General features: G+C 39.9%; 2 protein-coding genes across 2 annotated transcripts; both read left to right on the forward strand.

Annotated features, from left to right (window-relative positions):
- The first annotated feature begins 4,318 nt into the window (after window positions 1-4,318).
- Window positions 4,319-14,428, forward strand: LOC139121469 (fatty acid-binding protein, liver-like). Its single transcript, XM_070686369.1, has 2 exons — window positions 4,319-4,982; window positions 14,341-14,428. Exon 1 carries the CDS (start codon window positions 4,417-4,419, stop codon window positions 4,813-4,815), a length of 399 nt encoding a protein of 132 aa, XP_070542470.1. The 5' UTR covers window positions 4,319-4,416; the 3' UTR covers window positions 4,816-4,982; window positions 14,341-14,428.
- On the forward strand, window positions 14,017-14,433 carry LOC139122210 (fatty acid-binding protein Fh15-like). The gene has a single exon (XM_070687633.1). It carries the CDS (start codon window positions 14,017-14,019, stop codon window positions 14,431-14,433), a length of 417 nt encoding a protein of 138 aa, XP_070543734.1.
- The last annotated feature ends 763 nt before the right edge of the window (window positions 14,434-15,196 follow it).

The following is a 15,196-nucleotide window of genomic DNA, read 5'->3' on the forward strand; positions in this document are numbered from 1 at the left end:
TGAACAGTCCTTTGGCTTGCAGGCTTGAAGTTGCACAAAGTCCACAGTATAAATCCAGCGTTGGCAGTGAAGGTCTTGAAAAGTCTTGAGAATGACTACTGCTGGGTTTCCAAACACATGTAGTAACACACAAGAGACACGATCCCAAAAGTCTGACTGGAAGCTGTGCACGTCCCTTTTATACCCATGTGCTTACATAAAGGCATATAAGAACAATCTAGAACTTTTATTGACATGCTAATTACTGTTCTAAAATTATCTCTCTTACACAACTAATTAAATTTCTAGAACATTCCAAACATGACTAATTGAATTCAAGGTTGTGAGGTCATTAAGGGCAGTGACCTTGAGAATGTTCTAGACTAATTGAACTCAGGTCATGATGAGTGTGGGGGGAAATGACCTACATAACAATATATGCATTGGAATCTTCACAGAAACAACAGAGTAGTCCAATATAATGTAAGCTTATAGTGCTGAATGTTTTCCACTTGGACATCATATGCTTTGTTTTCTTTCTAATATTACCTGTTTTTGAAAATGGCGGGAAATCAAAAGAACGGTTATAATTTAAATTTATTTGTTCAATTTTTCAGTAGTAGAAGACTATATCCTTTAAATTTATAGACTTTAAAGAAATCAGAGAAAATAGAAAGCCTTTTTTAGGTCAACAAAGTTCACGAGTTACAGCAACAGGGGCTTTAAGGTACATTAACCGTAAATTTATTTATTTATTTATCTATTTATTTATTTATTTATTTGGTGAAGAATAAAATCTGCCTGTTCTACTTTCAGAATGATGTCTTACTGTTCAACTTGTCACAATTCATACGTGTGTTATATCAATTATTATTGTTGATAAATGAGTTGTTATATTAATCAGGACTAGAATGAACTGGATTTTCAACAATGACATTAAGCTTACACATTACGCACATTTGAAAGAACACAAAGAAAACGTACTTGAATGTTATCAAGAACAAAATAATTACAGTATCATTAAAAGTTAAAGCAAAAGTTTCTCAAACAGAGGACACTCTTTATTTGAAGATGTTTCATTAGTAACAGTATAGGAAGAGTTACAGCGCATGTCAGAAAGGTGTAGCAGTACAGCTCTCAATTATCATTTATCGTAACGGTTGGTAGTACATAATCCATTTACAAGAATATGTCTCTTACTTGTTGTGATTCCTATTGTACATTTACATTTGTTTTTGTCGGTGTTCTTGATCAGTACCATCCTAACAAATTAATCTGTTTGACCTTTAAACACTGCAAAAGAGGGCCTACTCTTTGCTTGTTCACAGCCTCTATAAGACAAACTGGCGGAAATAAATGACTAAGAAGCCGAACAGCCATTAACTTCTAATACATTTCAGTATTACGCAAATATGATCAGATATACTTTAAAGAACGAAAATAATGACAATTTGCTCATATCATTGTCCATATACAGTATAATATTTTTGATGAACACGTGTTGTATACATTTTAAATCAATAGCTTGATATTATACATTTTACAGAAATGTAATATTGTCATAATTTGGTTGTTATCTATGGGAAATTAACTTATAATGTTCAAACAAACATAATATGACCCTAGTGACACAATGTTGTTGTTTTTCTTCAGACCATTCCTTTCGAATATATCTGTCACAGTAACAGTCTGGTATAAAATAGATATCAAAATAAGAAAGTACCAAATTTAGTACGCTACATCAAGCAGATAATGGTGACAAAATGAAACTCCATTGATCGAAAAAAAAAATAAATAAAGTAATTTTAACTTGATCGGGAAATGTACAATGATGCTTCCAAAATGTCAAACACATACTACATGGCAGTTTGTGTATCGACCATGGAGATCCCTATTGTAGGTTGCTGGTTTAAAGTTTGGATTGGATGGAGTTATGGTGGTAGTTAAATATCGAATAATGCCCTACCATTAGGATATGTCTACCCATTTTCAGTACCATTGAACGCCTTCACGGGATGCAAAGTGGGTGATTCTATAGCTTCACCGGTCTGTGTCTTTTCAAGCATACCCTGTTAAGCGAGCTGTCACTCCTTTGAAGTGATTGACGTGCTGACTGTCTGTGTAATGAATCACAGGTCAAAGAAACAAAAATATTCAAAGGTCAGATCAAGCATGGAACTCGGCAATTCTCCAAAATCTCAAATCGTAGAGTTGACGGGGATAAAGTTTTAAGTTTATCACTGGGTAGGGCCTATTGTACAATTGGAATCTACAGTTACCAAAATGTCAGCGTACCTAATTTGAATAGTTTTGGATCAGTCTGCTTGTCGAACATTAACAGTCTCTAAGGCAACGCCTGTCGACATTTTCCTGAATAACCTTTGTTATTTACTGATGGGGTGGCATCGACATTAGGTCGAGTGCTAACCTTTACAGACAGCGTTGTAAAATTTATTTGGGATTATCTTCGGATCTTGTAATTGTTTTAGAAGTTTGTGCCAGAAGCTGTCACGATTCATCTGTGACCTTTACGAGGAACAAGTCCACTCAATGGCTTAATCTACGGACAAATATAGCAAAATCTTGCACTGTAACTGAAATTTCTACAAAGGACAACAAACTTTAGAAATTACAAAAAATGCTTAAGAAGCCGTCAATTCGGTCCAGGCATCGTTAATTGTATGTGTAAAGCAGACGGGAGAAGCTGATTCTCATTGGCGACAAGCAATTAACATCTGACTATTTAAGATGACAATTTTAAGATCACAATCTTTGCACATTACGCATAATGTGATTAGAATTATTTTGAGATAACTGCATAAAGGTGGAATGAAATCTACATATTCAATTTTTGCCTTTTTTGTTTTTTGACATCAGGTTCCTAGTATCTGAAGAAAATGATGATTGAATATCATTTAAATCTAGTCCTGTGTCACTGTTATTCTTATAAAGTAAAATAACAGGGGTGTACCTTTCACTTCCAGCAATCGTTCAAAAATACATGTAGCTCCAATTGTGTTTACTTTGATATCAGTGATAATGAAGAACGGTGACTTTTGAACAGTTGGTAACAGCGAAAGTAGCCAGAGATGATTGTGCTTTCAGTTTGACAACGAGGTCGTCGTGATCATCTTCAACAAGTGCGAGTCATAAGCTCTGGCAATCACTTGCTTCAAGGATACAGCCGCATATTCATAATGGGACAATGGACCCGACTGTATGCGTTTCCTAAGGTACAACCGAAGCCCGAAAGTAGGCTTTGGCCTATAAGCAATGCCCTTTGCTAAGATTTCTTACAACTTAAAGACAAAGATAACAGTATGTTGTGTCATTAGTGTGTCAGTTCAAGAAGCGATACATCGATGATAGTGTACAACCGCAGCTAAACCACTCTTGACAGATGTCATATTTTTCATTTTATAACATGAGAAGAAATAATCTTTTGGTGAAATAAAACAACGATTCAGCAAATGTCCCATTGAAATTTCATATTTGTCGCCACGACCTGGTTATCGGTCTCCTTGACCAAACTTCTAAATGGCCAAACACGATCCCTTTAGAGAGGAGCAATGCCACTTTCGGATTTTCTCAGTGACTTTTGCATTTGTCTGCCGGGAAGAGTGTTCAAAGCCCATCCTTCCCGGCACACTTACCCTGTGAAATATAGCATATCAAAACTGGCATATACAAATGTGAGTGTATTTGTATGCTCATGTAGAAATATTGTGAGGATATGATGATCAATCGGCTAGTTACTTGTAATATGCGCTTTTGCGGACTTCATACTTACTCGATTGACATTTTATATTATTTTTTTCTTTTGAACATGTGTGACATGTGTTCTTTTTTTCTTGATTCATTTTTTTCTCTTTCTTTGTTCTTTTTACTGTTTCTATGAACATAAGTCTGAAACAACGATACAATATATATAAACATCACTTATTGTTGTAATAATCGATGCCAATCTGACAACCATGATTTCAGCTGAGGGATACCTTCAAACTTATTTTCTCCTCATGCAATTGCTTCATATCTCCATGTCTAGCGATATATACACTACTATGTATGATCTTAAAGTGTCAATAAGGAGCAATATTGTACCATGGCAAATGCCGTTTCGTAACTTAACTTTTCAATGAATAACATGAACCGTTATGGTACAGGCTGATTAACCGTACCTGCGACTTGGGCGTACTTTAAAGACAGAGGTGTCATTTTTTGAGTCACAGTAAGGTGTGATGAAATTCAGCCAATGGGAAGAATTGGAAAGGTAATTAATCTATGGCAGCTATCGAGACGAGAAGATGTCATTCCTAACTTTTACTCTATAAAAGAGACGAGATCTGACTTGGAAAGAGCAGACGCATCGTGTACAGTAAAGCAAGTGCAGCCGTATTGCTCCTGTGACAGATCGAATCTAGAGAAAAAGACTGCAACATGGCTTTCGCCGGCAAATGGAACTTCGACAGATCGGAGAATGTGGAGGAATTTTTGATCGCAGCTGGGGCACCTCCCGATGCCGCGAAGCAGGCCATCTCGCTGACGGGCTCTGTGGAGTACTCCAAATCTGGAGACAGTTACTTAGTCAAGACGGTCTCCAGCGGGGGCACTTTGGAACGCACCATCCAGTTTGGCCAGCCGTTCGAGATGGAAATCCCAGGATACGGCAAGAAAGCCACGGTGGTCGGATCGAATGAAGGAGGCAAGCTGGTGTTCAGGGGATCCGGTGCGGATAAAATCACCGAGACTCGTGAAGTCCAGGGCAGCACTATGGTAGTCACCCTCACCAAGCCAGGAGTTGCCGTCGCTGGGAAATCTTTCTTCAGCAAAGCCTAAATGGAGATAACAGATGCACGTGGAGCTGTCACGGTGGAAGTCTAGAGAGCGCTAGAAAGTGATTGTTTGTCAATTATTTTGTATAACATGAAAATGATGTAAACAACTTTAATGCCTTTTATACATTCACAGTCACCATAAAGGTTGAAATATATTTTGAAAACGTTGTCTTTTGCAGATAAATATTGAATTTTTTGATCTCTGAAAATAAACGATATAATTTGGCTTTTCAATATAATTCATAATGTGTTCTTTGTTTCTTTATAGTGCGTAAAGTGCAAAATGTTTGTGTTTTGCTGACTCGTTTTGTCCCGATTGTGAGTGCTTCTGTGTGTTATCGATAGTTGGGCCTTTTCTCAAGTGTATATCTTGCCAATGGGCTTACTTTACTTGGTTCAGGTAGAGATATCCCATCAATATCGCTATCCCGTGAACTTTATGGACGTTGCACAGAAACATAAAAATATATACAAAAGTTGTGAGCCTTCAGTAATACAGGAGGTGCGCTGGGTAAATTCCAAGCACACCTCTACTGTAAAATGTGACCCTTCCCTATCTGCCTGTCTAAAACTTGACCTCCCCCCCAAACCACTGCAATATTATCCTCAGGAATAACTGAAACAGTACCAGCTAATTTACATACCCGTTGGTTTAATTGCTATATAAGTTAGGGACAGAACTTACGGGGGGAAAGGACTTGCTAGGGACAGAACTTACAGGGGGGGAGGATGGCGTTTTGGAAGGAAGGTCGCAATTTATCAAGCAAGCATTTTGAAGGGACATGATGCTTCATACATTTGCGGGAGCGTCATTATACTTTGTGCAACTAAAAGAAGGCAAGATGTGGCTGATATAGTGCTTCAACCAAAAATATCATATCATAATACATGGAGTCTATCAGGAAAACTATTGACAATTTTCCCAAACAAAACAAGCTGCATCTGTACAGTTATATATGTTTTACAATATATTTAAATGTATTTTATAATTTGCTTGAAGTGGGAAGTAAAAGGTGCATTTGTGTACAAGAAATTAGATTTTGTATTTCATCGAAAATTTTGATTCATTTATATGAGGAAGCTATGAATAATGGGTTTCCATTACAAAACTGGATAAATTTGTGTATTTATGTATGCTTGATTGTTGATATTAACGTTCTTAATTAGACTAGGGTGGTTACAAGTCTATGTGTATGCATCAGTTTTAACTGTTCAAGATGTCTAATGTAGGATACCATTGCATCTTCTTTGCTTGTGAAACTTGTTGACCGTGTATTTTAAAGAATCGATGTATTTCGTCGGTAGTTTTCTATTCAAGAAATATCATATGGACAATCGAAGGTTTGGCCATAAAATCAGTTTCTGTTAAAAGTGACTCCCCTCTCCCAGATAGGTTTATAAAAAGTGACCCTCCCCTTGGACAGTTTCAAAAATGTGACCCTCCCTGAATTCCTCCGGCCCACCCCCTGTAATTACTGAAGGCTCCCTTAACTTGTACTGGATTCGTGTATCCTGCAAGTAACTGAAGCGGACACAGGGGACCAAGACTCATATTCAAATGTTGATAGGACTTTGCACCCTAACAAAGCGGTCACATGATATAGTGCCATGATGTAATTTCTGTAGACTTGCACTACAGTCTGTTGCAAGTCAAACGAATAATTCTAACGAAAGGTCGGGGAAAGGCCTACTTGTCAATGCGAAGAACGTTTGGAAAACGGGTCACCCCTGACATAAGAATCTTCTCTGTTGCTACGATTGTACTTACCATTATATGTCGTTAAGTGGTTTTTGCCTTTGCCAATACATTTTTCAAAGCAGTGATGGAAATTTGGTTTTGTTCGAAAGAGTTATATCTTCAGGGTTACATAAGTGCGTACAGCCTGCAATATACATCGTACCTCAAAGTTATTAGTATTTAAAGAACCTATTAAAGTGGCCTTTTGACAGATTACTATGTACGAATGGTCACACAGCTGTCCAACTCCTCTACATTAGCAAGCTTTTGGGTTAAACTCTTGTGTTGTAAATATTATTAACTTTGCAACGCAAAACGTGCAAAAATGCATGATGCAGTCTTCTGCGTCAAGGGTCGTGTCAAGTCGGTCTTTGCTCGACATATTCGGACCTAAAGTTAACATCAATACATGTCGCGCCCTAATACCACAATTAGCGTGCAATTAAGCAAGCTAAATGTCTCCACCAAATGAGCAACAGTGTCTTCCCGTTTTCGCGCCACCAACGACAGCGTTCGTAAAATTCCTGGCCTCTTTGTGGCAACAACGTCAATATGTTCCTCCGAAGCTTAAAGCGCAGTGGTCGTCACGCTGCGCGTGCGCGATTTTTTGTTGTTGATAAACATACATGTTTGTAAACATAAGTCTTCTCAACTTCAATCGGAGGTGAGATTGGAGCGGTCCCTCACTTTGTTAACGCCTTTGTAAGACTCAACATCATGCAATGGTAAAATATTAAGATCGGAAACGAACTTCAGTGGTGTATTTCTATTTATAAACTAACGTAAGGCTACGAACATTGAGACACTACACTCCGCACATTATGTCGCTGAGTTTACTGCACGCAATCACAGTGAACAAATGGGTTTGATCGCGCGCGGTCACGCTGGTTGTACACAATGCTATGTACAGTACAGTAAAAATACATCACTAAAATGATCAACATTGTATAATATATATGTAGACCAGCAACAAGCACAATGCCTAACACAAAAATTACACTCAAGACCATGATCGGCAAGCCAGAGCAGGACACGGGAGATGCTGTTGCTTCGATAAGGGAGAAGGTCACCGCGTTGACGTACACGGATATAAGAGAATCCGGTCCCACAACGTACCGGCCCCGCGACGACTTGGCCCACGACCCACTGTTGATCACCATTTCTTACTTCTTCTAGTAATACGTGGCAAGAAATAGTCAAATGACAGGACACAATAGACAAAACGAGCGGGTTTTCACGGCATTTGGCACGAAAATTGCACGGCTACACATAGGGACGCATTTAGAGATCCTGTACACCGTCATGGCAGTGATCCAACGGCTATAGCTAGTGTAGGCCTACCGGTGCTAGGCAAACTTCGTTGTTGTACCTCCTGATTGCCGGGTAGGTCTGAATCCTCTTTCAAATGAGATAACCCCCACATAACAAGAAGACCTATGGAAGGTCCTTCGCTTGACTTGATACCTGTACTCGGAATTCTCGTTTGCACCCCCCAAACGAGACGTTCATGCAGCCACAGTCACCTCTATATGTGCGCCCATACACATATGCCTGAGAAGAAGAAAGTCAGGAAACCAAAGAGCTATTTCGTATAGGGACTATGCCACCATATCATCTTCGACGTTCGATTTTACTGTGAAAATTAGCAAGTTCATCTATCATGTAACCGTTGATCGTTCCCTATCGTCCTCAAATTCATACGTGATACTTAATCTGCTTCAAAAACGCTCGTTTCGTGAGATTTCCGGCCGAATTCGACGGTTACATCGCCAAGACAGAAGCGTGAGCAACATTGTGGTCGCTTCTTGGGCACCTCTACTTTACTGACGTCGGCGCCGCCTATCCAAGCGGGGTGAACGGAATGTTGCTCAGTGAACGCTTATGTTTTTGCGATGTGTCTCTCGAAATCGGCCGAATATCACACGAAATGAAATTTGTAAGCAGATGAAGTATCCGGTGTGAATTTGCATGTGATTTTCGGCCGAGTTCAGAAGACACCTTGCCAAAACATTAAGCGTGAGCAACATTCCAGTCACCACTCATTGGTTGGCGGCGCCAACGACAGTAAAGTGGAGGTGCCCAACGTTCACTGTGAGGTGACCAGAATGTTGCTCACTGCTTCTCAGGCATATGTAGACACGTCTATGGGGCGCACATATAGACGCAGATCGGAATAGACCACAAACGACTGTGTGCAGACCACGGAACAGATGCTTCTTGCTGCAGCGGGCATTGCCCTGCGAGCTGTAGATTTCTGTAGCTTGTGTTTTTGTCAATCGTACCACAGTCACTCGTGATCTATTCAGCTCTTGGACTATTCACCCAAAGACGTCTGTACATAAGTGAGAAAAAACCCAAGTCAGGAAACCAAAGCGTGAGCAACATTTGGTCACCTCACAGTGAACGTTGGGCACCTCCACTTTTACTGACGTTAGCGCCACGTACCCATGAAGGGTGACTGGAAGGTTGTTCACGCCTTATGTTTTGGCGAGGTGTCTTCTGAACTCGGTCGAAAATCACACAAATATTCATACCTGATACTTTATCTGCTTACAAAATGCTCATTTTCATGTGATTTTCGGCCAAGTTCGAGAGACACCGCGCCCAAACATAAGAGTGAGCAACATTCCAGTCACCCCTCATAGGTAGGCGGCGCCAACGTCAGTAAAGTGGAGATGCCCAAGAGGTGACCGGAATGTTGCTCACGCTTATGTTTCGGCGATATATTCGGTCGAATTCGGCCGAAAATCACACGAAACGAGCGTTTTTGAAGCAAATTAAGTACCAGGTATGAATTTTGAGAATGATAGGGAACGATCGACGGTTACATGATAGACGAACTTGCTACTTTTCACAGTAAAATCGAACGTCGAAGATGACATGGTGGAATAATCCCTATAGGAAATAGCCATTTGGTTTCCTGACTTAATTTTTCTCGCTTATGTACACACGTCTATGGGGCGAATAGTCCCAGAGCTGAATAGATCACGAATGACTGTGATTGTGAAAGTTCTCGTCCTTGCTAGTGATGTCGTAGACTAGAGTCTGGTCATTGATAGTATGTTGGCATATACACGCGTACGGGTAAGTGTTTAGCTCCACGGCTCGAGCAAGCCCCATTCAACTGATTCAAGAAAATCATGATCAAATGTCATATCAATCCAGCGTGTAATTACTGTTCAATATTCAGCAGATATTTAACTTGGATTAATTGACCTTTTATTGCATGTTAGATTTGGTAAGTTGGTATTCTTTTGACAGATCAGCCGCCATTTTAACAAGCGGCAACATCGCAAACATAATAATAAACTTGTAACCTCGTGCGGCATTCTCGGATATATTGTCAACAGGGGGGGCCCCTCAGGAGCATACGCAGCGCGACGACCACTGCGCTGTAAGATTTCTTTTGGACACATAGAAAGACAATATATAACAGTTTTTAAGTTATGTGCTGGTCACCCAATCGTCTCTGAGCCCAGTTTATTGCTAGTCCAGATTGATTAAAGCACTAACATTGGCAACACAAATACCTTTATTATACCATATATCAAACTGCATGTTTTAGGACTCAGGAACTGTAAAGTATTTGGCAATTTTGTTCCATGACATAAAGATCTTTAGCATTTGCATACTGTGCATTATTTCCAAGAGAGGACGCAATTTGTTGTAGTAGACATATATGGCTGAGTTAAATAAATTAATGTACGCTTCTGTACAATTTTCGCAAAAGGCTTGAATATTAATATATTTAAAGCTTTGTCGGAATAGCGTGATTACGTGATCGCAACATATAAAGAAAGTAAAATCGGCAGGCTTGCCATTCTACTCACAGTTATATGGTATACGAGGACCGTTAACTGGCCTAAAAGTTTACTCTCAATTGACTATCAGACTGTTCATGGCAACTGCGAAAGTTAGTCCCAAAGTTCACATTTTGTAGACTTTTTTCTATTTGGATGGTCAAAGGTAACAAAATGACACTTGACTATTTAAGTCCAAAATATTGATTGGCATTTCATTGCAAAGTCCAACATTACTAGATTTTGTCAAAGTCTTCCAAGACAAGACACATACACATTCTCTACATCTCTCTCTCTCTCTCTCTCTCTCTCTCTCTCTCTCTCTCTCTCTCTCTCTCTCTCTCTCTCTCTCTCTCTCTCTCTCTCTCTCTCTCTCTCTCTCTACCAAAGTCTAAAGTGCGAATGAATCTTATATCCACGTTTCACCTGAAGATCTCCATTCTGAGCACAACGTTACTATCTGCTGCCGTACCTTTATGTCGCAAGAATGTTTGGAAAACAGGTCATCTGCTGACATAACAATCTTCTCTGTAGCAACGATTTCAGTAACCACTATATATGACGCTAACTGTTCATTGCATTCGACTATTGATCAATACACTTTTGACAGCAGTGGTGGATAGTAAATTTTAGCCTTACATTAGCGTGTCCCGTCCGTCAACGGTGCTAGCTTTTTGGTCACATATTCAGGGAAAGCTGTTTTTGCCATTTATTACAAGAGGCTGTGCGTATTTGCATAACTTTGTTTATGTTCTGCGAATACGCAGAGCCTGGCGTGAACGTGAGTGAGTGGATAATGATATACGCATCGGAAGATGGTCCCTGTCATGTCATGTGATGTAAGCGCCGAGCTTGTCGCTTTCTTCTTTTTGTAAAAAATCGTGCGAGTTATAAATGGCGAAAACTGATTTTCCGGAATGAGTCATCCAAAATCTTGCACATATTTATAAATCATTCTCGGTGAACATCCCCTTTAAAAACGAAAATTGTTTAGTATTTAACAAACCTTTTAAAGTAGCCTTTTGACAGACAACTGCGTCAGAATGGTCACACATCTGTGTGAGCAAGATTTTGGGCTAAACAAAACGTGCAAAAATGCCCTATGCAGTCTTCTGCGTCCAAGGGTCATGTCAGGTCGGTCTTTGCCCGACATATTAGAACCTACAAGTTGACATCAATACATGTCGTGCCCTAATAAATGGGTAACTGCTTCGTTCCGTTTTCACGCCACCAACGACAATGGTCTCTTTATAGCAACAACGTAAATCTGTTTCTCAACATATTTGTCATGGACTCGCGGAAAGACCATAAATAACAGCTTCTGCTTTTCTTTTTTCTGCTGATCGTTGACATGAGACAATGATCCTGAAATTCCGGATTCGCAACAACAACAATATAATAATTTGCCCATGACTTTCTTTTCGATATGTGGTAAAATGTAAGCGGAACACTATTTTGGTCATTTTTAGACATCTAATATAGGAGTTTCATCCTCAACAAAAGGATAAAGACAGTTATTACGAATGATAGTTGAAAAAAATACTTTCACTATCATTTGTAATAACAATCTTTATCCTTTCATTTACAGCAATGATCATGTCGTTAAGGCTGTTGTTATTGTTGTTGTTTTCATGGTTGCCGTCATTGTTGCCGTCGGTCGCGGTAAGGTTGTGGTTCGCCTGGACAGTGACCAGTTTGTCGTGAAGTTCAACTCTGACCTGTGCTTTTGCAATTTTGACTTGTCGAGATGGGAAAATGGCGCGGTAAGGAATCACACGTATACTGACACGAAACAAGTTTGTGAAACTACGACAACATAAAATTGGCAACTCTCTCTCTCTCTCTCTCTCTCTCTCTCTCCTCTCTCTCTCTCTCTCTCTCTCTCTCTCTCTCTCTCTCTCTCTCTCTCTCTCTCTCTCTCTCTTGTAAATGTAAATGTGGCAAAACTTCTTTCTGAAAAGCTCACATACCACTTCACCAGACAAGAACAGCGGATTTTTATTCGATCAGCAATGTTGATAGTGAGGATTTATGGGACTGCGTATAGGATAACCAATCAAAGCAAAGATCCGAAGCTCCCAAGATGCAACCAGCTTACTTTAGCTGCACGGTCGATTTTATTGGGAGACAAAGACGTAAGCGAGAAAATTAAACCGTCAACAAGATAGTACACGTTATAGAGGTCATGTTGACAACACTCCAGCGTTTAATGGAATTCTTTAATCATGTTCTATTTAGTAATATTTTGTTATATTCATTCCCTATCTGACCCGGGCCTTCGGAGATGATGAAGTATAAGATTTAAATTCAAATGCAATATGTATGCCAATTGCAACTGCAATGGCCCTAGTAACATTTAATCACCACCGTTCCAATAGTATGTAAACTATTCCATTCCCGTCGTACATCATCGTCTACGGATACTTTGACTGTCGATGAGAAAATGACCATACCTATCTGCTGATAAATACATTCAAGTACTTTAAGCCTCCATGTATGATCCTGAGAAAACCGACGACAGAGTTCGTGACTTAAAGTGAAGTCACACAGTGATCGCTGTAAAAACTGCTGAATATTTTTTCGCTCTTTTCCCTTTAAGTGTGAATATTTCACTTAAACATAGGGGACCTCACTGGCTCTGTACTAGACGTGCGAGGTATCGGGGTCGAGTACGTGGGTCTGACATCTGATACGTGTCTTTAATCTGAACGCAGCCACGTGCGCTGTATGAGACATTAGATGTGACTTTATTTTTCTAGCGTGCTACTTGCTTCTTGTTCCCTGATACAGACTTTTTTGCGAAACATATTCGTTTCGTAGTATTCATTCAACGTAAAAATCACACTATGTCCCCATAGGTTGCGTGGCAAAACATGTCGACGCAACATGTGATAGGTCGTTGTCGATGTCGGCATAAACAGCCGCTGAAATGTTCTTGACAACACTGGTAACTTTCTCATGCAACAAGACTTGAAATCGTGTCTTCAAACAAGAAAATGACATCTACAACAACATACCACGTAAACGTATGTATATGGGGGTGCTTGTCTTCCACTGTTTGGAGAGGGACAGTCAGAAGGAGACGGACACAGATAACACGAAAAAGAAACATTCTAGTAAACTATGTTCTGCTAATCTTATAACAACAACAAGAACAACAACAAGAACAACAAAAGCTGAACGACACGTTTCTCTAGTTTCCTTTCTTTTTTCTTTGTTTGAAATCTCTTCGTCCCCTTAAAAGCTCACATCAACGTTGCATTTGGCCCGGTCCCTAAGGACATCTTACAAACTGAAATATTTGCCGATAGCAAGAATTATACTTGTACGATGACAAATGCCCTTTCGAGATGTAAGTTTAAATAACTTGAACCAAGGTGGTACCGGGCGATTAGCCGTACCTGCGACTCAGGCGTCCTTTAATGAAACAATGGCGTAAGCTTGCATTCTGTGAGTCACGCTTAGTTGCAGGTGTGTGATGAAGTTCTGCCAATGGAAAAACATCGAGAGGTAATCAATCAATCAATCAATCAATCAATGGTATGTAATTCCAAACTTCTAATCTATAAAAGAGACCAGATCTACCTTTGAGAGCGCAGACGCATGTTGGACAGAAAAACAACTCCATCAAATTCGATCCTGTGACAACCTAATCCCGTGAAAAATGGCTTTCGTCGGCAAATGGAACTTCGACCGAGAAGAGAATATGAAGGAATTTTTGGTTGCAGCCGGGGCACCCGCCAGTGCAGCAAGCAGCATCGGTCGCACAAGAGGCTCCGTGGAATACAGTCAAGCAGGCAACAGTTGCACCATAAAGACGGTCTCCAGCGAAGGCACTTTGGAACGCACCTTCCAATTTGGCAAGCCATTCGAGATGGAAATTCCTGGATACGGCAAGAAATCCATGGTGGTTGCATCGAATGAAGGAGGCAAGCTGGTGTTCAGGGGATCAGGTGCGGATAAAATCACCGAGACTCGTGAAGTCCAGGGCGATACCATGGTAGTCACCCTCACCAAGCCAGGAGTTGACATCGCTGGGAAATGTTTCTTCAGCATAGAAACATCACGAAGGAGAAAGTGAAGATGAGACAAGAAGAAGACTAAACGCAGAAGGTATAGAGCTATGGAGATGCGGATTATTAATCACATTGCACGGAATGAAGCGATGTTACGTTAACTATAATAGGTTAATGTGTTCATTGTAACAAATATTTTAAGAGCGTTGTACACGTTTTACATTGAAGCTCACTCATTACACCCGATGTTTTATACTCATGTTCAATATTATGTTTTTGATCAATAAACAAGAAGGATTCTGCTTTCTAAAACACTGTATTCCTTGCTTCTGTAACATTACTTTAACGCGAAATGCATGTGTTACACTGAATGTGCGTTTGGTGCTGCCTGGTCTTATCGTGATTGTTTGCTTTTATGTTTGTCGTTATTGTACATTTGTGCAAACTTCAAGTAACTTGCGGAAAAACTTCAACTTTTAATTTCCTAGATTTTGAAATCTCGCAAAGACAACATTGTATGCCATGGGCGATGGACTTTGGGGTCGCTCTTGTCTTGAAGAAGTTTCCACACAGAGATGCCACCATGCGTCATCATTTTGATCGGCGAATATGTGTCCTGCATATCATTAACAATCCGTACAAAGTCATAGCGACAACGAAACAATCAGTTTTAAGTTATGTGCTGGTCACCCAATCGTCTCTGAGCCCAGTTTATTGCAAGTCCAGATTGATTAAAGCACCAACATTGGCAACACAAATACGTTTATTATACTGTATAAATATGCACGTTTAGGACTCAGTGACGGTTAAGTATTTGTTCCGTGACTT

The sequence above is a fragment of the Ptychodera flava genome, chromosome 21 (assembly GCF_041260155.1).
Source record: "Ptychodera flava strain L36383 chromosome 21, AS_Pfla_20210202, whole genome shotgun sequence".
NCBI classification, from domain to species: Eukaryota; Metazoa; Hemichordata; class Enteropneusta; family Ptychoderidae; genus Ptychodera; species Ptychodera flava.

What these genes read in the sequence shown, in the direction of transcription:
- LOC139121469 (XM_070686369.1), top strand. Translation starts at nt 4,417, where the DNA reads ATGGCTTTCGCCGGCAAATGGAACTTCGACAGATCGGAGAATGTGGAG.
- LOC139122210 (XM_070687633.1), top strand. Translation starts at nt 14,017, where the DNA reads ATGGCTTTCGTCGGCAAATGGAACTTCGACCGAGAAGAGAATATGAAG.